The sequence below is a fragment of the Poecile atricapillus genome, chromosome 1 (assembly GCF_030490865.1).
Source record: "Poecile atricapillus isolate bPoeAtr1 chromosome 1, bPoeAtr1.hap1, whole genome shotgun sequence".
In the NCBI taxonomy this organism is placed as follows: Eukaryota; Metazoa; Chordata; class Aves; order Passeriformes; family Paridae; genus Poecile; species Poecile atricapillus.
In genome coordinates, this window is record NC_081249.1 from 88,763,550 (window position 1) to 88,790,298 (window position 26,749).

Below are 26,749 nucleotides of genomic sequence, written 5' to 3' on the forward strand. Positions count from 1 at the left end.
ATGCTGCAGGTTGTCAACATCCATCTCGTACTGAGGAGCCAGTCCTGGCTGTAATCTTCCAGGTGGGACCTCACACTGCTCCAGAGGATAGGAATAATAATTTCCCTTGATCTGCTGACTACACCTTTGCTAATGCAGCCTAGGCTTCAGGGAACCTTCATTGCTTGAAGGGCTCGCTGCGGGATCATATTTAAAATGCTTCTTGATAACTTTTGTGGGGATCTAATAAAAGACAGGTGTTACTGCCACAGAGAACTTGCTGCCCTACTGGAGCAGGCTTTGCCTGTGCATGTGTGGTGTGCTGTGCTGTGGGTGTGCCCACCCAAGAGAGACCCTCTCAGGCACTTCTGATACAACTGTGATTTTTGCTCTGTGCTGAAGGTCCTCAGCCACTCTTGCTGTCCTGACACATCCAGCGAGTGATATTTTTATCTCCTTCAAAATGATGGGATTTGTATTCATGGCACATTGGCCAGAAGTTTCAGTAACTAACTGCCCTTACTACACTACAGTGGCCAAATGAACTCAGCCTGGAGCCAAGGCTGATCCAATCACAGGTTGTTACATTCCTGCCCAACAGGGACCCACCTCCAAGTCCTAGGTCCCAGAGAAACCTACTTCTTTCAGTGAAAAAGGGATTGGATTGTTGCTGCATATGCTTCAAATTCCAGAGTGTATCCCAGGTGTCTCCTCTTTGCCCTTAAGAGAGCAAGATGCCACTGTAATGAAATGATTCAGGCAACCAAGCATGTGCAGGATAACAAGTATGTATAACTCTCCATTACCGTGTATTTCTAAAAGCTTAAAAAACACTAAGCAGAAAAGTTATCAAGCAGAGAAAAATGCAATCTATTTCCATGCAGCAGAAAAAAAGAAAAAAAAAAACAAAAAACAAACCCCAACAACAAAAAAAAGCAACCAAGAATGACGTGCTGAAATGCTCTCTGCTGTGTGCTGCCAGGGGATTTAATCAGCCGATTGCCAAAGAGATGTCAGTTCCCTGAAAAGAGTGAGGACAACACGCCTTGCTGAGAAATGTACTCTCAAGATTAAAATACCAGCTGCAGGATAAACCAAATATTGTCCTACAAGCAGCTAAAAATTTGGGTGAGAATGAGCAGCTGTCATCCTTAAAATGTGTGTCACTACATCATCACACTTTCCAAGTCCATCTGTCCATCTCTGCCTACTGGTCAATACCCTCAACAAATTCAGGTACCATTTGAGCCAGCTTAATGAACACGTCAGGTCAGGTTTACCAGCCCTAGAAGCCAGCCAAGCAGGATCCTATGACACAAAATACCACCTATATTACTGGGACAGCCACAGCGAGCAGTGCAGTTTACACCCAGACAGCAAACAAAAGGTGTTTAAGCACAGAGAGTACAGTGGCACCACAGGAGGATTGTCTGTAATCACAACTGAAGGGCATGGGGTGGGTGCTTTGTGTTGGGGTGGTGAAAAAAGAGAGAAATGGAGAAATCAGGAGAGTAGATAAAGAAGGAAAGCGCTGAGGTGGGAACGTGACAGTCAGATGTGATTGTGGAGGAGGCAACAAGGATGGGAGATGGAACAGGCAGCCAGCGTGGAGGTGTGTGTTTGCCACCCTCCTGGGCCAAAGCTGCACAGCAGAAGTTGTTCCAAAGGTTGTGAGAGAGCAACTGTCGTGGTAACCGGCTGGCTTTCTCCACACATTTTCTTTTCTGAGCTTGTCAGGAGCTGGTGCCCTCAGCAGGAGGTGGGAACCCGGCTGTGTTATTCACATGATTCTGCTCCCAGGAGGGAGGCCCCACTAACCTCCACCTACCACCTGCTCCAGGGCTGTTACCTCCTGCAGTCACTTTGCATTGCTGCTGGCTTATTTCACTGCTGCAGAGTTGTGAACCGCTCTGTCACCCCCCTCCCCAGCTCCCAACCTGGGCTGGCTGTGCCGCTGGGTGAACCCCACGGCTGGTGCAGCCTGGCCACCCCTCCTCACACAGCTCAGAGCAAGCTGGATAGATGGAGGCTGTAGCAAAGCTGGCCTTTCTAAAGAAATGAGCTGGTCTGGAGACTGGGCTGGGCCTGGGGTCTCCACTACACACACCTTGTTACTTGCTGTGGGGCCACCCCTCAGCCAAGCCTGTCTCCACACATGAGCATGGTGTAAGGAGGGCAGCTCTTCGCCCCACACTCCTGCTCCTGCTCCAGCACCAGCGGTTTTACACAGGTTTTTACTCACCACACTCCTTAGCTGAGCCCAGCTGGTCAGTGTTATGAAATCCTAGAAGCCCTAAACACACACACACACGTGGGATGTGGGCATGTCTCACCAGGGAGAAACCCGCAGTGGCAACCAGGATGCTCTTCCCTGGTGTGGAAAGGAGCAAGGGCTGCCAAGTAAAGGGAGGCAACAGAGAGCTGGGAAAGAAGGTAAAGAGATCAGCTGTACTCTCCAGAGACACACACCCGTGTTTCTCTGACTTTGCCTCTGCTGAAGGAAAGGAGATAAGACAAATCAAGTGTCTGTGGCAGATGTTAGTCACGCTGCCTCACGTGCTGCTGAAGGGTGCTCGGCAGTGTGGGGTGGGAGAGGGAGCAGAAAACTCCAGGCACCCTAAGGAAAATTAACCACTTTGTCCCAATCCTCAAGTGACAATTTCCCTTGCCAGGCATAGGGCATTCTGACAAGCACTCCCAGTTATCAAGTCCAGGCCAGTCTTCTTCGAGGAGAGTCGGTCCTGTTTCTTCCTAGGCAGCATGCAGGGAGAAAGGAAGCTATAAAGGACTCTGGCAAAGAAGAGAGAAGTAAAAGAGGTGTCAGTGCCAGGCTGTAGTTCCTCTTCCAAGGCACAAGACTGAATACATTTGCTGCGTTGCAGAACGAGGAGAGAAATGTCACCTTCAGAGGTGATCTGACAATCACAAAAATAAATTAGAGGAGAGAAAAAAAAACCACAACAAGATGAGCATTTGTGAATATTCATGAGCAAGTCAAAACCCCCAAATTAACAAGGAAATTAATTTCCAAACTGATTAGGCTGCCAACTCCTTTTATTTAAATAAATCAACAATTGCCTTCATGTGACTCCTGCTGAAGAACGCAGAGCTAATCCTGACTCCTCCCAGGAGGAAGTTTGTGCCGCCCGCGATGACCAATACCCCAGCACGTTGTGGGCACAGGCAGGCGCTGCGGCTGGAGCTGCCGGGAGGTTTCCCTCTGCCCACTGCTCCGGATGTTGCGGTTTCACCATCGCCCGAGCCCATCTAACCGCTGGCTGCTGTGCTTGTGCTCTCCTTGGTCCCACCCTCTTACTCATGCTGGCTCGCTAAAGCTGTTCCAGCATGCCAAGCTGGCAGAAAACTCACGCAACAATTAAAAAAAGAGGTTTCTCTCAAGTCAGAGCACTGAAACAGCTCAGCCAAACGCCCGGCGCGCAACACCGCAGGTGAGGAAGGTGACCTGACCTGACCTGGGAGTGGGCCCGGCGCCAAAGTTAACCCTGCTACGAGTAGCGGAACGAAGCGTACATTATCCTAATAAAGTCTCTTTCCGCACGAAGCGTCCAAGACAGAGCAGAGCAGCAACAGCCAGCGCGCTTGGTGATTTTTGCGGTGTGTCTGCAGCTCGGTGCGGGGCTGCCCAGGGCTCAGCGATGCTCCGCGATGTGTCCTGCAGGAGCAGCCCGGCTGTGGCCGGGGCTCCAGGCGCTGAGTGCCGGCTGCTCCTCCCGCTGCGCGCCCGGGAGCCAGCGGGAACCGCCAGGCCAACCTGGGGTGGGCTGAACCCGTGAAACCGAGCTCTCAGGGACTGGGAAGGAGGGTGAGCTGCAGCCCCCTCCGGGGTCACGCTGTGCACGGTGACAAATACAAAACCGACTGGGCTTTGGGTGAGGTTACACGGAGCCGCCGGCTGCGGGAGCAGGGTTCCCCTGCTCCCCTCCACGCTCGGCCTCGCCCTCCTGCTCCCGGCAGGGAATGAGATGGTCCAGTTTGCCCATTCTGGCACAAAACCAGCCAGCGGGAAGCCCTTTCTGTTGGCTCAGCAGGACAAACACGTTCAACAGTGTGCCAGGAAACGCTGGTGCCAGCGCGGGCTGGGACCGTCCCCGGCGCTGGCAGCCAAACTTAGGGACAACTCCTCTGGAGCATCGCGGCGGGCCGGGACCGTCCCAGGCGCTGGCAGGCACAGCGTTCAGGAAAACTCCTCGGGAACAGCCGCACGCCGCGCCGACCGAGAGGCGGCGGCCGAATTACTGCTCCCGGTGGCTCATGAATATTCATGAGGGCGGCCTCCTCTCCCCCCATCCTCGGTCCGCCCGCGTCACGTGACGCCGCGAGGCCGGAAGCGGCCCTGCCGGCCGGGCTCGGGGACGCCGCGCGCCCGCCCGCCACAGCCACTTCCGCCCTTCCGCCAGCACGGGATTCCCCGCGCGCCGGCGCCCTCCGCGCTTCCGGTAAGCGCGCGCGCGCGCCCGGCCCCCGCCCCGACCTCCGGCCGCGGCCACCTCGCCGGTGCCCCCGCCCCGGGGAGCCTCCCCCGGGCCGCCGCCGCCGCTCCGCCGCCCCGTTTTCAAGCGAAACCGCTGATGACGCCGTTCCGCTCCTCTTGGCGACCCGGAAGCGCCGGGGCGCGCCCCGCCCCCTGACCCGGAAGCTCCTCCCCGCTGTCTTTCCGGTGAGGAGGCCGCCGCCGCCGGAGCCGGGCCGGGGCCGCCGCTGGGGGGGAGCCCGGTAACGTGCGGGGCGGCGGGACCGCAGGCGGGGGGCCGGGCAGCGGGACTTCCGGGGCCGGGGCGATCCGGAAGCGGAAATGGAGGAGGGCGGGCTGTCTGTCTGTCTGTCCGTCCGCCCGTCTGTCCCGGCGTCGGGGGCTCCGCCACGGGGGAGCCGCGCTCCGGGCCGGCCCCGCCCTCGGCCGCCGCGGGGGGAGGTGGGTCCGGGCCCCACGGGGAGCGCCTGGCCCGCGTATGGCCGGGGTGCCCCGGGCCGCGGGCCCCGCGGAGCGCCGCCCGCTGCCATGCGGGGCCCCGGGCGCCCCGGTAACCCAGGCGGTTTATTTGCAGAGCCGGCCCTGGAAGGAGGAGAAATGCAAGAGGAGGGAGAGTGAGAGGGGTAAGGAGCTCTCGGAGCTGCGTGAGTGACCCCCGCCCCTGCCCCGGGGGCTGCCGCGGTGGGGGAGGAGATGGGATGGGCCGCGGGTCCCGGAGCTGGGGGCGTGAAGGCATTTGAGCTCCGGGGTGCGGGAGAAGGGATTGACCGCCTGGAAGGAGCTGAGGCGCAGGGTATGCTCTCTGCCAGGCACCTGTTCCAACAGAGGCTCGCTCGGTTGGGGTGGAGGCTACACAAGTGTCGGGGAACGGCACCAAAGTTCTGTCTCTAGCGTGTGGGTTTGGGATCCAGGACTCTGTCCGGTTCATTTTGGGTATTCCCGATGAGTGTTCAAATGTGCTTGTTCTAAAGGTGTAGCAGCATTTGAACTTTTTGGTGCTTATGAATTCCGTGGAAGCATTTTTGCTTTTGATCCAACAGCCTGCGTGGCTTTCAGCATCCTCAGTATTTTGCCATAATTAAGCCTAAAAGCTCCTTGTCACTGAAAAAATATCTTGGGCAGACATAAAATAACAGTCTAAATTGCTCCCGAGCGTTACACTCAGGGCTTTTTGTTGACTGAAAACTCCGTGCCGAATAGGAGATAAAAGCCAGGCATCTGGAGAATAAAGAAACCCGTGTTAAAAGTCAACCTCTGATTAAATACCTGCGTATCCAACCTTGATTGTGCCTTCCAGAAACACAGCCTCTACCTCAGCGTATACTTGCACGTGCTTTTATCTGTCTGTTTATGATTAAAGTGGTGACCTGCCAAGAAGTATAAATCCAGCACGTTAAGTATGTGATTCTGTGAAGTACTCTGTGAGATCTATAAACTCCAGATCCCTTGTCCCTTGTGAGTTCTCTGGTTCACTCGGTTGTTTATTTGGTGCATGTACATTTGTGGTCTGTACATAGAAAGTGTTTTTGGTTTATATCAGGAGGGTACGTTGGCATCTGTCTGATACTAGACTGGTGAATAGGAAGAAGGTCCCATCTCTGGCCTGTTTGTGGAAGCTGGGATGATGAAGGCCCTGCAGTGGGAGCGTGCTGTGGTACAGGGTTGAAGCTCCAGCCCATGTCTGGTAGTTATAGAGCAATTGGAAGGGTTACGTGCAGAGTTCTGGTAAAGTAAGTGTGAGCAGCGTCTAAGTGGGGGCTGCCAATAGGGGTGCATGTTTTCAAAATACTCTTTTAGCCTAAAAATGGGGTAGGGGAGGGACAGCTCTGGGCACCAGGACAGTAGGTTGGTGGAGGAATCTTACCTTTGTTTTCTGCCTTTGGAAGACTGGCTTGCTAGTGAAATTGCATGAAAGCTTCAACTTTTACACCATTTCTCCTTTTCCTCCACATTCTTATAACTCCATCACACTTCAGCCTTTCAAGCCAGAAGTTTGAGGCCTGATAGATAATATGCTCAAGCATGAAGATTTTTGGATAGGGAGATGGATTCTAAGGGAGTCTAATGAAATCAGCATAGCCATCCTTTGAAGAATCAGTAAGAGCTGTATTTGACTTGCACACTTTGCAAACTGAGCAAACAAAAGTTAGATTCTCTGTGAAGTTCTGATGGAAGACAAGATGGAGACAAGCAGCCACTGAGTGCCCTGGCCTCTGCTAGCCTGGATTTTGGAATCTGAAAATGGACTTGCCTTTCATTATTTTTAAATAAGAAAGCTGTTGTGAGGGTTTTTTGGTTTTTTTTTTGCTTAAATTGGCATCTTTCTGTTTAACTCCTGAAGTTTGCAGTTGTGTCCAAGGGAGTTTTGAACTATTACAAAGTTTCTGTGGAAAATGTATCTGATTATTATATGAGACTTTATATGTTTTTGGAGAGTCAGGTTCACTTTGGTGTTTTTGACGTGGAAGCTAAGCAAATAAGGGCTTATTTATTTTACAAATAAAACCAAACCTAAGCAAAAAACTCCAAACCTGGAAATTCCAAACAAAATGCCCCTCTGGGTTCAGGTGGTGCTCAATTGCCAAGGATGTGTTATCTCCTCGTATGTGCCCATCCTGTGGAAGAAAAAAACCATGTAATTAGGCACTAAATGCATAGGGCTGTACTGTGGGCAGTGAACTTAATAATTAATTTTGCTCAGAAAAGAAAGCAGAGGAAGGAAGGTAAAGAGTCTTGCCCCATCAGCCTCTGATTGAATCACAGCAGTGTAAATCCAGAGTAATTCAGTCAGGCAGCGAGCAGTCTGACTGCATGCCACCAACGTAAGGTAAATAATTTATCCTTAAGTGTGTTTATTGGTTGATTTGCAGTGAGTGAGTGAGGCAGGAGTACTTGGCCTTGCTGTTGCATGAGCAATTCATAAAAACAAAATTATCGGGTAATTTGGTTCATTTAAATACTGCTTCTCCACATAGAGGAAAATTATCTTTGCATTTTGGCTCACACACAGCAATTCCACATGTATTTATTCTGTCCTGATTACACTTCTGTAATGTGTTTCATGCTACTGGGGCTATGCCTCTGAGCTCCCCTGATGATTGAGATAGACTTTTCAGAAACAATATTGTTTAACTATTAGACCACTGACAGACCATAACAGAAATAGGAGTGGGGCAGTTTGCAGGTAGCTGCATGAAAAACCTAGTGGTTGCACTCTCTGCCAGATGTATTCTGGGCATAGCTTTTACCTACCACTTTTGCCATATTCGTTTAGGAATAGATGTATCTTCTATTTCAGAAAATACTCTTTTGTTAATTTCTTCAGGTTTTGAGTAATGTTTTTGCAAGTGTAATAAACTTTGTCCACTAATGATATTACACAGAGGAATGTAAGAATTAGAAAGGAAAGTGCTTCTTCTGTCAGGTATTCCCAAAGAGATTATACTTCGGTGCACAGGAGACTCTCTTTGGGTGTCTGACTGGTCCTCTGAACGCAGGGAGAGTTGAGATGGAGCAGTGGGCACGTGGCTGGGAACAGAGTCCTATAGAATCTTGTCCCAAAGATGGTAAGGAAATGGGCAGTGGAGAGCTGAGACATGGTCTCACTTGGAAATAGGGTATCTCAGGAGCAGGGGAATCAGGCTGTTTTCTTACTGCTTAGTCTCATTGGAGGAGAGCAGGAATATTGAATGATATTCTTCTGTTTCTTTCAAGAGTGGGGCTGGGGTGGGCAGCAAGAAGTTAGGAGCCCTGAGTTTGACTTCTTGGTCTGCTGTGGCTGTCTTGTTAACTTAGGCAAGTCTGTTTCCCCTCTCTCTGCCTGTCTTTCTTCCTGTGTAACATAATGCTAATGTCCCTTTCCTGCATCTGGGTCCTTAGTGCTGAGCTGGGGTGGAGGGACAGGCAAGGTCCAGAATTTTCACTGCCTGTGGGGTCAGGCTGTCTGATGGTGGAAAACTGTTTTCATCTGTATTTGCCTGGCTGCAGATGCACAGACTTAATTTATTCCATGTACTTGGGTGGATGACAACTGGGAAAATTTGGATGTGTTCTGGGTTTCTAGTCAGTCCTGTTTTTTGCATGGAGGACTACCGGGCAAGCGGGCATTTCAGGTGGACCCAAGCCCATGGGAATAATAGGCACCTTTTTCCCCTGAAAATAAATTTTTCATTTGGGCAGATAGCTCAAAATGGGGGAGAAGTTGCTCAAGAAAGACTGGGGAGATTAAGGAACTGTCACAGCTTTAGACTGAGTCAGTTCCATGTTGGAGTCTCTTTGGGTTTAATGGGTTTTTTGTGTGTGTCTGTCTGTCTGTCTTCCTTGTCCTTCATTCCTCTTCCCTTCCCCCTTCTTCCTGCCCCCTGTGCCCAGCTAGGATGGAAGAATCTCATTTCAACTCCTCCCCGTACTTCTGGCCAGCAGTGCCGACCGTCTCGGGACAGGTAAGATCTTCCAACCTGTTACGTTGGTCTTGCTTCCTGTTAGAAGTTTATGCACAATGAGTGTTTCTGTTGCACTTCTTGCTCAGCCAAATGCTGGGCAAAATTGTGCCAGGATATGCTAAAACCTGTCCTTCCCCCCATTTAGATTGAGAACACCATGTTCATTAACAAGATGAAGGAGCAGTTATTGCCCACAGAGAAGGGCTGCAGCCTGGCTCCCCCCCACTACCCTGCCTTGCTGACAGTCCCCACCTCTGTGGCCCTGCCCACTGGTATCTCCATGGACTCGGACACCAAGCCAGAGCAGCTGACACCACACAGCCAAGCCCCTGTGACTCAGAACATCACCGTGGTACCAGTGCAGTCTGCTGGGCTCATGACAGCAGGTAGGGCGCTCCAAAGGCTTTGGCAGCGTACCAAGGGGGATGTGGGATGGGGAAAAAAGAGGTCCTGGAGAAGCTTTATTGGCCTGTATGTTATTCCTAGCCTTACTGATGATGTGGACTGTCTTGGTGTGGTTTCACTGTGAATCTCTAGGCACTCCATACATCCACGTCTTTATGGAAGTTTGACTTGCAGCAGTGGAGCTTTGGGAGGGGAAGTTACCCTTGTGTTAGTGTTGTAGTCAAAAGTGGGTGCTTCTGTGGGATAAGGAGGTTGGGCGTAACTGGAGATGTAATAACTGACTTCCTCCACCTTCCTTTGTTTGCAGGTCCTGGTCTGGTGATAACTTCCCCGTCAGGTTCTCTGGTGACCACAGCTGCCTCTGCCCAAACCTTTCCCATCTCAGCTCCCATGATCGTCTCTGCGCTACCCCCTGGCTCCCAGGCAGCCCTGCAGGTGGTTCCAGACCTGTCCAAGAAAGGGACAACCACCCTCACTGAAGGGGCTGGGGGAGTTGCCCCCAAACCACCCCGGGGCCGGAAGAAGAAACGATTGCAGGAGTCGGGGCTGCCAGAGATGAGTGACCCCTTTGTGCTGACAAACGAAGATGATGAGGACCAGCACAAGGATGGCAAGACATACAGGTGGGGAGTGGGGTTAAACTGTGACTGTAACATTGCATGGGGATGGGGGTGTCCTTAACCCTTCAGAGGGTTACATGGGGAAGAAGAGATCTCTGCCTTGTACCTAGGGGGTGCCTGAGTAGAGAATCTTTGAGCTGCAGAAGGAGTTGAGTTTTCTTGCTGGTCAGGAATATTTACAAGCTGATGGGTTAACCCAAAACTAAGGATTTCCTTTTCGTGGACTGTCTTGATTTCCTGAATATGTAGTTGTTGACATTACTAGGTTAGTTAATGACCAGGATGTTATGGAGGCTAAACTGTATCCCTGATGGCACAGCCAGGTAGTATGGCTCCTGTACTGCAGAGTGCAGTGCTGTCTGGTACAGCTGGAGCACTTCTGGTGTAGCTGAGAGCCCTGGTATACCTGGGTGCTCCCCAGTTAAAACTCCAGTCTGTCCAGTGTAAAGACTACAAACTGGAGACACACAGAGCAGGAAGTGAACTGTGGTGATAGTGTCTGCTCCTGTGTGTATTGCCCCATGTGATCTCCTTCTATCTCAGCACTCCAAAGAAAACAAGGGGGAAAAAAATGTATTTCTGAATTAAATATAAGGGTGTTTATGAACCCTAAGTGTATCAGATAAGAGGGAGGAGAGTTCTGAGCCCTGAGGTTGGGTTTCTGAGCTTGGAGGGATGTGGCTTGAGTTTACGAGTGATGGTGAGGAGAGAGATAAGGTAGGAGGGAATACTTGAACCAGAGGATAAGCAGTGTGGGTGTTTCAGAAAAGGTGGGAACCAGACAGAGCAGAAAGTGGTAGGGAGTAAATGTGATGGTCTGTCTTAGGCGGGAAGCGGGAGCACTTATGGGTGATTCAGTGATAAGTGTTTCTGACAGATGATTAAGATAAATAAGAGGCGAAGTAGTAGCCAAATTGAAACAGAAATAGAAGATGATCCCTAGGACTTCTCACTTTCCTATAATGTGCCCAGCATCCCATATCAAACAGTTTTTCTTTTATCATCCTAGATGCTCTTTGTTTTGGTACAGATTTAGTTATCTTTCTGGAATTAAGCCATAGGAATATGAAGGCATCTACACAGAATCTGTGCACCCACCTCAGGCATTTTTTCACTTTTAGCGATAGCATTTTTTTAACACATTTTTTAATCAAAATAGTTAAATGGGTACAAAACTAGAGCTAAATGGGTACAAAACTAGCCTTTTTACTTTAGCCAATGTCCCAGTTCTTCTGCTTTGAAAATATAATCAGCGTATGGTGAGGAAGGGTGGGAGTGTTAGGTAGCTTGCTATTTGTAATCCCACCATTTATTTTGGGCCATAGCCACAGTTCCACACTACTCAAGCTGCTTACAGTTTGGGTTGCTAATTAGGTTGTTAAATATGTATTTAGAGGGGACACAATTGGCAGTGAACACTAGAATTAAAGCTGAACCAGGGCTTTAATTATAGCTCCTTGTTTACTTGTAAGTTTGAAAAAAAAATGCCTAAGACCAGGTGGAGTGACTCAGCAGAAACTTTATGAACACGCATAGTCTGTGTACCAGCTCATGAAAAAGGCTTTGCAGGGAAAAAAAACCAGATGACTATATATGTGGGAACATGTAATATCTTTATGTTTTAAGATTTCTTTATGTTTAGTCTGAGTGTGGTACCTCTTCCACTAGCCCCTACCCCAAGTAGGCCTTCCTCTGAGCAGTGCTTAGGTGTGAGAGAGCTAAATTGAGATTTATTGGCACCAAGGAGTACTTCTGCCCTCCTTGAGATCTGCTCCTTGGATGATGCATTCCCTGTGCAAGTTTGGAACTAAAAGTGATTGTTGGAAAAATAAAGGAAAGCACTATCTTCCCTTGGAGCTGTGGGAGAGAAAACCTTTGTGAAACATAGTAAAATCATTTCTCTATAATATGCATATGAATAGACTCACAAGTTAAAACTTTGAGAAATACCGGAATCCTTCTGTGTTCTAGAGGATGATTTCAGTAGTTCCCGTCACTACAGTATGCAGACATATGCTTGCTAAATTAAGACTGTGGGTGAGGTTCATCTACTCCTGCTTCTTTCTCAGGCTGGAGGAGGAGTTGATTTTGGCATTCAGATGACTACGTTTGTATGATTTCACTGATTCCCATGATGAGACGCTGAGAATAATGTACTCAGATTCCTGGAAGGAGTTGTACTACATGGATCAGTGTGATTTTTTTTTTTTTTTTTTTTTTTTAATTTCCTAAAGCCTGGGATTATTTTGTCAGATTTAATTATTTTTTTAAGCTTTGTTTTTGAGCTCTCTTGTCACAAGTGTCTGGGCAGGTGGCTAATAATTTGTAATTCCTGACTCCTAGTGTGGTGATGAAGACAGAGTAAGGCCTTGAATGAGCAGCACAGCCAGGCAGATCTGGAAGGTGCTGGAGCATAAACCTTGATGTGTATACTCCAGCTCATCCCATTCTCTGCTAAATGTAGAGATGCCTGCTCCAGCAAATGGCAGCTGTTTTATTGCTGTATCATCTCCAGGAGTGAATTAGTGATGCAAGAATCTCTGTGACTAGGGTGTTTTTTGTAAGCAAAGGTGTTGAGGCTTTTGCTAGTGATGGCAATACTTTGCAGATCTTTGACGTCTGTCCTTAGGATTAGTCTGGCAGAGTCCTTGGTACTTTGCGTTGTGCTGCTGGAAGAATGCTTGCACCTGCAGGGGACAGCATCTAACCTAGTCCTGTGAAGAATTTTCCTTCATGTGTAATGTCACTTCAGTCTTGTCTGGATTCATTGTCAGCTCTTTGTTAATCTTCCCTGACATCTTTGTAGAATTCACTTTTTCTTTGGAAAATGAGATCAGCATCAAGAGTCCTTCTAGAAAGATGAAAAAAGACTTCTAGAAAGACATGGCTTCTTCCCAGTGCTTTAGAAGTGGTGAGGAAAAGTTAGAAAACGGGTCCTGGATACAGCAGGATTGTTTTTTAGTCCTGGTGTGGTGCCTGTACCTGTGCACTTTTAGAAGTCTGGGCTGTGATGTGATCGGTAGACAAGACTGATGAAGTGGTTCAGCTGCTCTGGGCCAGATCATCAATTCTCCTTCTCTTGACAGCTCTCTAAGTAGTTTCTTTGTAAGAGGAAGAGAGCTCTGTATAGGCATTACTAGGCTCTGGTATTAAGCAAAATCTAGGATGAATACCAGTTCAGTCTGGAATGGTTTTGCAAGCTGTGCTCTGGAGCCTCAGATACCAACAGAAAGGTTGTCGGCTTGAGAAGGGCCTCATTGTCATAGTGTAATCAACAAGCTCTGTCTTCTCCACTTCTAGTTTTGAGTTTTCCTTCCTTTCACTGGGGAACAGCAGGGAGGTTGGGAGACAATAATCAGCTGAGGGGCATAGGAAATGTTTGAGATGAGTCTAAGATGCAAAAGCCTACAGAAGCCTTAGTAAACTGAGCTGCAGGAGATGAGGAAGCTGGATGGAGACCCTCATTAAGGAACAAATCATGGACACAAGGGGAACCAGTGGTTTGAATACAAAGCAGGTGGGCATCTTCTCAGACATGTCTTGTTTTAAGCCTGTTTTTTCTTCCCTTTACCGGATTTAGCATTACTGTTTGGTGAACTTCCCATAGTTTTGAATCAATTTGTATGTAGTGACTATGGGTTTTGTAAGCCACATATGTCTGTACCAATATTGTTGAACTGGGCCAGTTTTAAGCTTGGAAGAAATCTGTTAAGCATGCTCTGAGATGATTTATAGTTTGGTGGCTGAAATATGTGAAGGTTATATTCTCTTTGCTGCTTCTTGAGTCTTGCATGACTCCAGGCACTCAGGAGATAGTCCATCTCCACAGAGCAGACAAATACAGCCTAACTTCTCTCAGTTTCTGTATGAGGCTGAACTATATATCTACTTTTTCTGCAGCTCTAAGCATCTTCTAGAGTTGCACTGAAGGGCCAGACATGCTTTTCCTTCAGGGACAGCTGTTTCTCCTGCTTCAGAAGGAGTCTTTAGTGCTCAGTGTGGACAGTAACCTCTCCTTCTGATGGGCATAAAGGCAAGGCGTAATAAGACCCTGCTTGGTTCAAACGTGGTAGGGATGAGAATGAGGTATGAGCAGGGACTGGACCTGTTTGTGTTGAGGAAATCTGGAAACTTGGTAGAGATGGGAATCAAAAAGGAGGAGAGAAAAGACAAGAGCCTACAAACTAGGGAATGCAGCAGAGGATGTGATGGGGAGCCTCTTTGCAAGGGAGAGATGGGAGAAGCTAGTACAGGAATAAGCTATAAACAGCCAAGACTGAGGGGTGGAGGAAAGAACCAGACCTGCTAGGTGCTGGAAAACAAGATACCTAGAACTGGCAGAACAGAGAGGGACAAGAGTATGGGATGTGGACAGACAAACAGAAGCATGGGAGAGAGGAGATAAGTGTTAGGTAATTGAGGGAATGAAATAGCGAAGAGCCCCTGCAGTAGAGCATCAAGGGGCTGGGGCTTGTGCATAAAGAGCTTGAGTCTGGTCCTTGGCGCAGGAGAGGGGATTGCTCTGGGCTAGATGGCTAAGGGCAAAGGGGGAATTAAGTTTGAAGTGTCAGGCAGAAAGTTTGACCACATTCCCTCCAAAGCCTAGAAATATTAAACCCAGTGTTTCTAAATTTTGCCATGTCTTTGATGTCAGCATAAGAATGTGACCTCCTCCGGCAAAGAACCTCATCTCCCTCTTAGGCTAGAAAAAGGTGACAAAGTATTGTTGCTGTCATTTATCATCTTAGCTGCAGTGGCAGAGGTCTGTGCAATGGATTTTAAGATTGCTGATGACCAACGTGGGTGTCAGTATGATGCCACACGTTGGAATTTCTGTTTGCTTTTTTTAACAAGTAGTTCCGTGAGCAGCGGAACTAATGATGCCTGGTTTCCAGCGGCTCTCTCCTGTGTGGATTCTCTGATGTCTAATCAAGGGTGAGCTTATTAGCCTTTCCCTCAGCAGAGGACTCCAAGAGAGTCTCTCTTCTTTCCTCAGCTGCATATTTTTGAGACTTGTGTTGACTTTTAAGATCCTTACCCCTTTTCCAGATTGGTTGGAATTGGCTTATGATCTCAGAACTCTTAAGGAAGACTTGCATATGCACATTTACATATACACATGCAGTTTGTACACATAATCCTTGCTTTGTACATAAATGCAGTGCTTGGAGCTTAGAAAATGACAATTTGACTGGCCACATGCCTGAGGGTATAATGAGGTAAAACCTTGTGTCATGGTAAGTTCTCTTCTTTCTGCGGAGGTACTGTAACTGTGTGTGTGTGTGCACCTATGTACGTGCTTTCCCTTGGCTGCTCCTCATAGTGCCAAACAAGGAATTGACAGGAGAAGTTCTGCAGTCACAAGTTCTAATTTTGGCGTGTTACTTGTCAATGGAATGAGTGTGTGCAGGGTAATAAGGACAATCACAGTTTCAGCTTGGAGGAGAGGGAACTTTAAAACTGTATTTTGCGTCTCTTACCTGGTTACACCTTAATTTGGCCCTGTTGAGTCAATGCACTTTGATACCATCCTTGATTAGTTATTGGTGCATGACAGCCTGTCAGAGTCCTGCATGTTTGCTCAAACTGAAAGGAATGCTCTGTTAAAAGAAAGTAAAATGCATTGAGATGGGATTGTGGAATTGAGGAGGAGGGTCTGGGGAAGGCATTTGCTATTGTGAAGAATTGTTGATTACACTTGCCTCTGCCACAGATTGCTGTGGTATCCTACAGCCCTACAGATAATCTTGCCTTCAAGTGTGTGCAAGTATGAGTTAGGTCCAGTCTTCAGTGGATTTGCATTTGTCTCAAAATACCACAGAGAGTTATCCTGAAATAATTAACATTTGTTGTTCCCAAAACCATAACCTCCACTATCATTGAACACTCCTCTGTTACAGGTCAGACCCTATTTTGCTTTGCAGAGGTGCTGAATCTCATAGGAGTAGCATAGAAATCTATAGGGGCGGGGATGTGAACATATGTAATAGGACTTCTCCTTTAAAGGAAAAAAAGGGGTCACAGATACCAGTTTGGCCACTTGGAATTAGTGGGTATGTCTCTCTTACTGCCTTTCACTGTGTCTTTTGTGATTCCCTTCCCTTACAAAAAATAGAACAGGGACATTGTGGGGGGAAATGAGTGCTTATGGAGCACTGATATTTCTGTGGTGGGTACAGGAGATGAGTGATCTGCTTCAGAAGGTTGGAATTGCATGTAGTCGACGAGGCTTAAGGCTGTCCACAGTAGTGATACAGAAAACTGAATGCCTGGTTGTTAAGTATTTGTCTGTGCAACATAGTAAGAGTGCAGTTCTGTGGAAACAGTCAATAAGGCTGTATCAGAATGCACCTGCATTGCAGAGCCAAATTACGGTGACATGGATGACCATAGTCCTGGTGTTTCCAAATTTCCTAGTGCTTTCTAATGGGCCTTTTGTATTCTTTTAATTTTAGCCCTTGCATGTTATCACTATACTAGGAAGCACATTATTGTGTCTTACTGTTTTGTTGGCCTTTTATGCTAATGGTGACTGATTTCAAAAATTGGTAGACAGTGTCTTAGGCTTGATGTTCAATGATTTGGAGGTCAACAGAAAGTCATGGCTGATAACTTAAAGATTAAAGCAATACTAGTGGATAGCTGCAAAAAAAAAAGATCTTTATGTGGCTGTTAATTGTGCAGACAAAATATTTTTTAATACAGTCCCATGGAAGACTTAGCCTTTTGGGACAGCATGATGTCTTCAGCAGCCAGGGATTACAGTCCAGATGTTTGGACACAGTGGAAAACAGTATCACACAGAAGTGTCTTGCTGGAGTATTGAATGTGTCTGATCTAAAGATAAGGAGTATGGAGGAGCAGTATACTGGAAAGCAATGACTGTGAAAAAGACTTTTAGGAATTAAGTGACATCTTGAAAGCTCACAGTTTGAGACTGTGACAGAAAAGGTTTAAGGTGCACCTGTTTAAAGCATAAATGATTGAGTCATTAAAAGAAGACAGGCAACTTGTGAAGTATGCTGAAATACCACAAAATTCTGGGTCAGGTATTTTTAGGGTTGCTTGGAAAAATGGACAAAATGCAGGAATGTCCTCAAATCTGAAAACTGGGAAAGTGCCATATGATGAGAGCATTTTAAACTCATATATAAACTCATGTATGAGAGTATGCTTTTCTGCAGCCTTTCCAAGCCAGCAGGTGCCTGAAGGACTGTGGAAGCAAGTTGACCAAGATCTCTGAGCATAGCTGATAGATTTGTTAGGCACACCAGGAGCGTAAACTGTTCAGTGGAAGCACAGCATTGGCTTTTGAATCAGAGCTGATGCTGGGTGTGCCAGTGTGGAAGCAGAGGTACAATTCCTGTGCCTTTGTTTGGCATCTTCATACTCGCTAGCTTTATTTGTGTGTTGCCCAAGTGTACTGTACCTGTGTATCTTGGATGTTGGTTTTGTTTCCTCTCCTCGCCTCTTACAAAATATTAACAAGAAAGTGTTTAACTTCAGCTTAAAAAAAAAGGGGAAGGGAGTGTGAGGGTCAAGTTGGCATTTATCATGAATTGTGCATCCATTATTATGCTGTGCTTGCATTAATTACTTCATTAACTCTGCATTGAAAAGGCAGGACGTTTCCTTCCCTGCTAAATGAGCTGCTGGCTCTGACAGCCTAAACTTACACATATCATCTAGTCTAAATTCAGACTTTCCTGTTTCGATTTTTATTTTAACTGATGGTCTAACTTGTATTTGTAGCCTAACAGAAGGAGCAAGGACTCAATTAACTTGTAAGACTACTCGCAGTAGATACTAGGAATTTGAATTCTCAGAGCCATATAAAAGCTTACATAGTTTTCACAACTATGATACTGATCAATTAAGCACTTGATTGAAAAAGGCTGTTAATCCATGTTAGGCAAATTTTACTATGAGCTGGTATTTCAGATGGTATTTTATCTCCTAACAGCATCTGATGAATGAGGCGGAACATTCCATGAAAAGTGGAAAAAAATGCAGCACTGTGTGCCACAGAGTTGTAGTCTAGTTGCTATAGGCATCATTTTGTTTATGACTCATTGTGATGATTTTCATACATCCACCTTTTACTGGCATTTCATGATTTTTGAGAGTGTCTCTGTCTAACATGAACATATTCTGAATGTCTTTATTTCCTGTATAAAAGAAAGCATGGTAAACATTGGAAGGGGTTACTTTTGATCTCTGGCATATGGCTGAGTGCTAATTTAACTGTTGATATGAACCTCTGTGTTATTAAGGATATTTTCTCCAAGGCTGTCTGAATTTTCAGAGCCATAACAAGCAGCTGCAGGGAATGTTGTGTCACACCATCAATGGGAATGCTGCAGTCATTTCTGTTTCTTGCTGTCAGAAAGAATGCAGCCAAAGGAGGGGTAGTTTAGAAGCACAGTGGGGAGACTATTAAAAATGGATATTAAACAGAGGGGGGGTAGAAATCAATTACTTCATATAGTGTTTCATTCATGCTTAGCAAGGAGCACTCCCTATTTTTCCTCTCCCCAGCCAGAATTTCACTGAAGTAGAATACTGAAATGCTGCTAGTGTCAGATGGGATGTTCTCATTATCTATATAGATTTAACATTTTTTTGAATCCATATTTGCCCACTAGAGGGCTGATTGCATCTTCCCCTTTAATATTTGATGTTGTCTGAGGCAGAATGCGAAGCCCTTAATTAAATGGATCATTTGTTCCCTTGAAAAAGCCTGATACCACACAATATAAAATTCCGAAATGCAGCTTTCTGTTATATTCCATGGCTTTTTTTAACTCATAAGGCTCATGAATTTGTTAATGCTGCATAACATTCTTGCTCTCTCAGGGTTGATGCTAATTAGATGATTAGAAAATGAGTTCTTGCAAGATTTTCATTCTAAGTGTTGTTTGAAAAACAATATCAAAATGTCTATAGCTGCTAAATTCAGTCAACGGGGGTTGGTTGGTTTGTTCATTTGAGGGTTTTGTTTTGGGTTTGGGGTTTTTAGGTGGGTTAGGGTTTTGGGGGTTTTGTTATTGTTGAGGCCTGTTTTTGCTAATAATCAGGTTTATCATTGTCATGCAAGTGCCAGTGAGGTTTTGAAACAACTTCTTTATAATTTTATTTTGAAAATAGAAAAGGACACGCAGTCTGTTTCTCTTCATTAAAGTTTATTTTAGAAAATTCTGACCTGAAGGCAGATACCTGGCAAAGCAAGTAAGGGTACACAGAAGTTATGGAAGATAAAGTTGATGGCTTTATGGCACTATAGATTTAATGCATGGGACTACTTAGACTTGATGGCATGCTAAAGTTCATTAATTTTTCAGAACAGAATAGACTATTTAAAATATAAAATCCTGCATACAGCACAGAAGAGATTAGTGCCCAGCATTCTCTTTAAACTAGAGCAAAGCCCTTAAAAGAATATTTCTCTCAGGATGGTACTTGGATTCTCAGAATACTGATTGTAGGGGCCAAGTGATTTGGATCATGTTGTAGCCTCTGAGCCTTGTTCCAAAGATGCATTATTTTCATTGTTGGAAAAGGCCTGTTTCCCCTTTTTTTCTAGTGTCAGTTGTTGTTCCTTGTTATATCTTACTTGTTCATAAAATAAGCCCCTAGTAATAGATATTTTTCTCCCTATGTAGATTTATTTGGATATTGACCAAGTTTATCTTTTAATCTTTACTCCAAACCTACATTGACTGGAGTTAGTGAATCTTTCCTGCAAAGCCAATTTTCCACATGCCATCATTCTTTAAGTTTGGTGAGTCTGTGTGAGTTTTTCAGTAATTGTTGAGGACATGGACTTCAGAATTAGACATGCTGTTGGCAAGAACAGTTGCTGCCCTCCTGTACACAAGAAAGATACCTGCTATTCCCCTTTGTTTTGGTGAGCCCTATTAGCACAGCATCACACTAGGAGCTTGTTCTCAATTGAACAGTTCCTTATCAGAGGGCCAATGCTGTGGAACAGGGTTCAATTGAGAGTAATGGAAGTCAGCATCTGCTGAGAAGGAGCTTGCTAAAAGTCAAGCATGGGATTATGCTGTAATTGCTTGCATTAGCAGGGAACTGGACCTGGGGGCTCAGAGGTATTTTTCAGTTCAGTGTTCACCTCAAAGTTATTTCTAAGGTTGGTGCTTTCAAGGATACACAGTCCTCACCCTGTAAGTATGACTTGATTACTGCAAAATACATTTGCTATATTCAAGTCTAGGATTTTGGGAAGTCTGGAACAAACTGTGCAACTTGAGATAGTTTGGTTTATAAACCAAGAGCTACTTTTTTTAAAAAGACAATGCTGATGTTCCTTTTTTACTCCTTATATTCTTTAATAGATGTAAGGATAAACAGCCAAATTGCATCTGTTTGTTGATTCCAGAAGGGATTGTGTGTGTGTCTGTGTGTATGAGGAAGGATTTATGTCAGGATGTACTTAGTTTGCATGTTCTGTTAGGGCTTGCAATTAAAATGGATTAAGGGAAAGATGAAGGTAGGACACGTGGGAACAACTGTTAGAGATGATAATGAATGTAAAAGAGCAAAAGTGGAGAGGAGGGAAATGTTACGAGAGGTGTGCGTGCGAGTGCTTGCTAAGGAGGCATGGCTTCCAGCTAAATGGCTTGGAATCAAGCTGTGGCTCGGAAGGGCCTGTGGAAGTTAAGGTAGGTGCTGGATAAATACTGCTTACATGACATACGCTAATCAGACTGCACACGTCATAAAGCTTCTGGCTCCAACAGAGCCACAACAGTAGATGTAATGAAATATCCTCCTGAGGAGAGATGGATATGGGGAGGAGCAGGATCAGCTCTCTGTGGCTTGTAATACCTGCGGACTTCTGTTGCCAAGCAGTTTTGTAAACACTATAAAGCTTAAGGAAATTCCCAGACAAAGTCACTGTGAAAGTTGAATTCATGTTGCCCAGACTTCCTTGGGATGGTACATCTTCTCTCAGATGTGACCTTAGAAGTTACATGTGGAGATTCTATTTTGTCTTTAATGTAAATGAAAAACCTAAATTCAGATAAGCCTTAACTCTGCCCCTTGTTTGACACACATTGTAGGGGTGGGGAAGAAGTGAGTAACTTGGATGCAGCTTTTATCTCTCTGTCAAATTATCAACCACAAAAGCTTTTACCATCTTGAATTGTAAAACAGTATGAGCTTCTCTTAACAGCCTGGTGTCGTGGTGGAGGAACAGTTTTTAACAGCAGCATCCGTAGCACAGCGATGCCAACTGCTTCTTCTTGTTCAGAGTCTGTGTGTTAACAAATACATTTCTGATCATTATGGGAACAGATGGATCCAAACGCCCAGACAAAACATTTTGCATCACATCAGTGAGACTGAAATGATGAAAGCCCACTAGACCAATGAAGTACCACATTTGAGATCCAGAGTATCTGTGTGAGGCCCACTAGGAAACCAGCACTGCTGTTAATCCCTGCATTTTGTATCCTAAATATATGAGTGTCTTCTCCAAAAATGGGAGCAGAGTTAAGTGGATTTGGCCATTACTACTCTCACAGACTTCACAGCACATGGAATTAACTTCTAATACAAACTATAACCTGGGATTTCCAGGTATTCCAAGGTTTTTTTGACTGAAATAAATCATAGATTTACAAAGTGGGGGTTTTGTCTGGGAATTATTCCTATCCCCTTAGGATTGCTGTTGGAATATTTCCAAAGTGCTGCCCTGTCTCTCATGCAAGCCAGTTGGTTTCTTCCAACGCCTTTACTTGTCTGGCTGTGTGAAGTATTGTTTGTTCTGTTACACCAGTTCCCAGTTTAAATTTGTCCCCCTGGGACTGGAGCACTCACAGCCAAGCAGTGTCCCGGGTGAAACCTCCCCAGTACCACATAGTGGGAAAAAGCCCCTTCACTCAGTGTGGAAGATCCCATCCAGTTTGAGTTTATCCATATTGGGGCTTACCCCCATGTGACACTGTCTCTTCCCCTCACCCCGGTCCCAGGTGCCGGATGTGTTCGCTGACCTTCTACTCCAAGTCGGAGATGCAGATCCACTCCAAGTCCCATACGGAGACAAAGCCACACAAGTGTCCTCACTGCTCCAAGAGCTTCGCCAACAGCTCCTACCTGGCCCAGCACATTCGTATCCACTCAGGGGCCAAGCCCTACACGTGCAGCTACTGCCAGAAGGCCTTCCGCCAGCTCTCCCACCTGCAGCAGCACACACGGTAAGGGCCAGAGGAGGCTGGGGCCCTCCGCACTGCATGTTGCCGTCATCCCAGCATGCTGTGAGCACCTCAGTGGGCGACTGCCTGGGGAGACCTGGCTGCTTGTCACAGGCTGGTCAGGTCTTGCGCACGTCAGGCCGGCAGTAGCGGTATCGGACACGTGAGATCGGTCCCTGGCTGTGAGGGGCTGGGTGCGCTCAGGTTAGTGCTGCTCTGCCGGAGAGGTGTCAGCAGCCGAGTGACGCTTTCTGACAGGAGGTAGGGCTGGTTGTGTCAGTGTGAGAGTAGAGTGGGCACAGGAGGACTGTTCCCTGTCACCCCAGCATAGTTCTGCCAAACATCTCAAGTCCAGGCTTGCAGCCCCCCTGCTATTTCAGCCGTAGGCTTCCCACACACAGCTCTGCCAATGCCCCTCAGTCCAAAGCTCTATAGTTCCTCTCTCTGGATCCTCCCCCGGTGCGGACAGACCATGGTCTCTTGAATCCAAGGGGAGCACGGTTTGAGACCAAGAGAGCTCGTGCTGTGTTTGGAGTTCCTTCATGTAGCAGATAGCGTGGTGCTGTCCCACCCCCTTTGTGCCCTCATTCCATCAGCACTAGCCAGATGGCGGTCATGTCCAACTGCTGCTGCTCCTCCTCCTCTTCGGCAGGATCCACTCCAAGCTCCACACGGCGATTGTCAAGCCGCACAAGTGTCCTCACTGCTCCAAGAGCTTCGCCAACACATCCTACCTGGCCCAGCACCTCCGCATCCACTCGGGGGCCAAGCCCTACACCTGCCGCTACTGCCAGAAGGCCTTCCGCCAGCTCTCCCACCTGCAGCAGCACACACGGTAAGGGCCAGAGGAGGCTGGGGGCCTGGCCCTGGTCCCCCCGCGCTGCCGGCATGCACCTCTGGAGCACGCGCGCCAAGCATGCGGGGGGCGGGCGGGGAATGCGGCCGGCTGCACCCCCAGAAGGAGGTGACCCACCTGAGTGGACGGAGTGGAGGCTGCGCAGGAGACACTGACCACGTCAGGGCTGAGGTGGGCACGTGCTGTCCCTGGGGATCCTTGGTCTTGCACCGTGGGCGGCACAGAGAGAGAGAGCGATAGAGAGAGAGGCATTGGCTGTAGGGGATCCCAGCCTGGCACCACGGGGGTTGGCCTGAGTGTGTGGAAGCTGCTCCTGGCATTGCAGGGGGACAGGGACAGATTAACACTGTAGGAAAACTCAGCCTGTTACTTAAAAGGAAAAGTGTTGGTGTGTCTATCCTGGAGGGAACAGATCTGCTTTCTTGGTACTGTGGAAGCAAGAGAACAGATTCCTCTTGGTTGGTCATTTGGGATTCCTGAGCTTGGAGCAGGGAGTCTAGACCTCCTGACCCCTTCCCAATACATTTTTAGGTAGCTCACATGCTGAGCTGTCCAGCCATTCATAAGCTCTTGCTCCTCAATCCTAGTCACTCTGAAATCTGCTTGACTGCCTGTCTTCTCCAACTTCTAACTGGACAAGGGAGCTGGGCAGAGCTCTCTTTGTCCAGCTAGAGCAGCATCTGGAGGCAACATCTTCCCCTTCACACAGCAGCAGGCCCTGGCAGTCTGCTCTGTCTGCCTGCTCACTGCCTCCCGTTTGTGCTCTTCCTCAACAGTATCCACACCGGGGACCGACCCTACAAATGTGCTCACCCTGGGTGTGAAAAGGCTTTCACCCAGCTTTCCAACTTGCAGGTAAGGGGCTGGGTGTGTCCTACTAGCCAGCAGGGGTTGGCAAGGTGCTTGGAGTAAAGGAGGTGGAACCAAGTGGGGCAGCTGGGAGGAGAATAAAAGAATACAGAAAGCTATCGAAGCTCTGGGCAGGGAAGAGATTCCTGACTTGTGGCACTAGTGGCCCAAAGAAGTCACATAAACAGTTGCATCATGTGAAATTGTTAACTTGACTTGAAAGCAGTGAGACCTTAGTGAAGTTCCTCCCATCTGTCTTGCAGTTTTCTAACTTAGCTGGGGCAAGACTTTTGCAGAATGTTACACCCAATGAAGTCTGTGTATCTGGGTGGGTTTTTTGTTTGTTTTACAATGAAATGGAGGGCATAAGGGTAGGGATATAGGGAAGATGGTGTGTCCTGTTGCAGTACCCTGGAGGAGGGGGACTGTAGAGTGTGCCAAAGAGCAAAGAGCTGTAAACACCTGCAAGGAGTTAAAGCAAGTCCTGCCCTGAAGGTGTTGGATGCAGGGAGCAGATGTATAGGGGGTAAGAAAAGGAGAGACCAGGAAAAGACTGCATGGAAGCTGAGGAGATGGGGGTTGTGGAGCATTAAGAGTCTCCGCTCTTCAATGCCTAATATGCATGACAGGAAAGGGCATGTGTGGGGAAGGTGTGGTGGGCTGGAGGGAGAAGTTCTGTCCCTGTGCTAGGAGCCAGGTGTACTTTCCTCAGGAGCTTGGGGCCTGGCTTGAAGGGAGTGTTTGAGGTAAAGCCATTTCCAGTACTAATACTTTATTCCTTCGTCACGTTTGCTTTCTCTGCTCCTTGTTGCTGCCGCCCTCCAGTCCCACAGACGGCAGCACAACAAAGACAAACCTTTCAAGTGCCACAACTGCCACCGTGCGTACACGGATGCTGCCTCGTTGGAGGTACACCTGGCTACGCACACGGTGAAACACGCCAAGGTCTACACCTGCTCCATCTGCAGCCGGGCCTACACCTCGGTGAGTGTTTGCAGCCCTGGGGGGGTAGCAGAAGTGGTCAGACTTCCCAGGGAGCAGCTCCTCTAGATCCAACGGGAGCAGTCCCCTGAGTTGCCGTGTCCCTCCCCGTTGGCTTCACCTTTCGCGAGCGTCGTTCCCTCCTCTCACGCGGTTCTTCCCGTTGCAGGAGACGTACCTGATGAAGCACATGCGGAAACACAACATCCCTGACCCACAGCAGCAGGTGGTTCAGGCACAAGCCCAGGCCTCGCAGCAGCAGCAGCACTTCCAGCCACAGGGCGGGGGGGCAGCAGGGGGCCCTTCTGGAGACACTAACCAACCCAACCCTCCCCCCCAATGCTCCTTTGACCTGACTCCTTACAAGACTTCAGAGCATCACAAGGACATCTGCCTCACTGTCAGCACCAGCGCCATCCAGGTGGAGCACCTCTCCAGCTCCTAGAGAGACCTCAACCCAGGGAGCAGAAAGCCTCTTGTGCATAGCCTGTGCCAGGGGCACCGCTTATGCAGCGGCCCTCCTCGTGCAACAGTTTCCGGCCTCTCCTCCTGCAACAGCCTCTTCTGGCCGTTTAACCCTGTTCATGGCAGCCCCTTGAACAACAGCCTGTCTCAAGGGGGTGCTCTTTCTGTGCAACAGCCTGCCTGGTAGGAGGATGCTTCCTTGTGCAAGAGCCCCTTTCCTGTGCTGGGATCACTTCCTCATGCAAGAGCCCCTCCTTTGAAACCCAAAGAAAGGCCCCTGTTTTGCCTTCTCTCTCACTGTAGGATGTGTACGAAGCGGGGTTGCGTGTTGAGACACGCATGGTGGATGGGATGGAGAGATGGCCCTTGTATATACAGGGGCTTGGACACGTGTTTTTAGCAGGCCACAGAAGAATGTGGCAGGGTTGACAGCTGGATGGGGTTCTTTGAGGATTGCCTTGAGTGTCTAAGAGAGAAATATCCATTCCTGTCCCTCCTGCTTGTGAAAGGGAGGAGGGGTCGCTCGTCCTGCCCCAAGGACTGGATGGGAGAAACCTCCTCCCCAGTGGAAGGTGAGACCAGTGGAGGGGGGAAAGGTGAGGCATGTTCTCTGGGATGGACAGGTGTCTACACTGCCTAAGGGCTGTGGAGTATTGCGTTCTTTCTCCTCCGCTGGTGGAGAGCAATAGAGAGGAGTCTGTCTGAACTGACTGCTGCCTCTCTCTCCCAGCTGTCTGAGCAGCACGATGGCCCTGTAGGAATGTGGGTTCCTGCTCATTGCTCTTCCTGCCTGTTGTGGATGATATCCTAGCAGCTTGTACTCCTCCTCCTCTCCCTCCTGCTTTTCCCCCCACCTCCTCAGAAAAGCCTGCAGGCATCAACAACAAACCAAAAAGCAACTGGAGGGAGGGTAAGAGACTGCCAAAATAATCATCTCCCTTCTCTCTACTCCCTTTCCTGAAAGATGGAATGACAGCAGTTCTGACACTCACATACCTGTCCTGCCCCCAGTTTCCCAAAGGGAGAGGAGGAGGAGGAGGAGGAGGAGGAGGAGGAGGAATAGACCAGTCTTTTCAAGGAGCTGGCAGGAGGCAGGGAAAGGCTAACTTGTCCTGCTCATCTCCTGCCAGAGTGCTCTCCCAGGCTCCCTCTTGCCAAGACGGGCTGGACTCACATGGCAGTGGTGGCCTCTTCTGGACCTTGGTAATGGGAGAGAATCCCCAAAAGGTGGACAGTGGAGAGAAGGGGATGAAGATCCCCACAGAGAGACCAATCTAATGAGAAGGGGGAGCCAACAAGAATAAACTGAAGGCCCCTTGAATTTATATATATATATATATATAAATATCTATTCCCCACCCCTGGCCCGCTCTGTCCTTGCTGTAACTGTTTCTATCTCTGTGTTTATAAAACGCATTATCCTGGCGAATTTTTATTTTCAA

The 26,749-nt window shown here is 47.8% G+C and overlaps 1 protein-coding gene across 15 annotated transcripts; it reads left to right on the forward strand.

The window, feature by feature from the left end:
- The first annotated feature begins 3,024 nt into the window (after positions 1–3,024).
- Positions 3,025–26,749, forward strand: ZNF384 (zinc finger protein 384). Of its 15 annotated transcripts, none has more exons than XM_058829965.1 (12): positions 4,384–4,436; positions 5,046–5,094; positions 6,012–6,201; positions 8,847–8,913; positions 9,059–9,299; positions 9,626–9,941; positions 14,796–14,873; positions 21,935–22,159; positions 22,809–22,991; positions 23,789–23,867; positions 24,687–24,845; positions 25,012–26,749. In XM_058829965.1, the coding sequence occupies exons 3-12, from the start codon at positions 6,149–6,151 to the stop codon at positions 25,285–25,287; spliced, it is 1,677 nt and encodes a 558-aa protein (XP_058685948.1). In that variant the 5' UTR covers positions 4,384–4,436; positions 5,046–5,094; positions 6,012–6,148; the 3' UTR covers positions 25,288–26,749. The 15 variants fall into 15 exon arrangements, with proteins under 15 accessions (XP_058685941.1, XP_058685944.1, XP_058685943.1 ...); XM_058829968.1 differs by lacking the exon at positions 4,384–4,436 and adding an exon at positions 4,651–4,713 and having other exon boundaries at positions 8,843–8,913; XM_058829964.1 differs by lacking the exon at positions 4,384–4,436 and adding an exon at positions 4,651–4,713.

What these genes read in the sequence shown, in the direction of transcription:
- ZNF384 (XM_058829958.1), top strand. Translation starts at nt 4,262, where the DNA reads ATGAGGGCGGCCTCCTCTCCCCCCATCCTCGGTCCGCCCGCGTCACGT. An exon ending in GAGGAGGGAGAGTGAGAGGG is followed by an intron (nt 5,095 to 8,842) that starts GTAAGGAGCTCT and finishes CCCTGTGCCCAG; the next exon opens with CTAGGATGGAAGAATCTCAT. An exon ending in TGCTGGGCTCATGACAGCAG is followed by an intron (nt 9,300 to 9,625) that starts GTAGGGCGCTCC and finishes CTTTGTTTGCAG; the next exon opens with GTCCTGGTCTGGTGATAACT.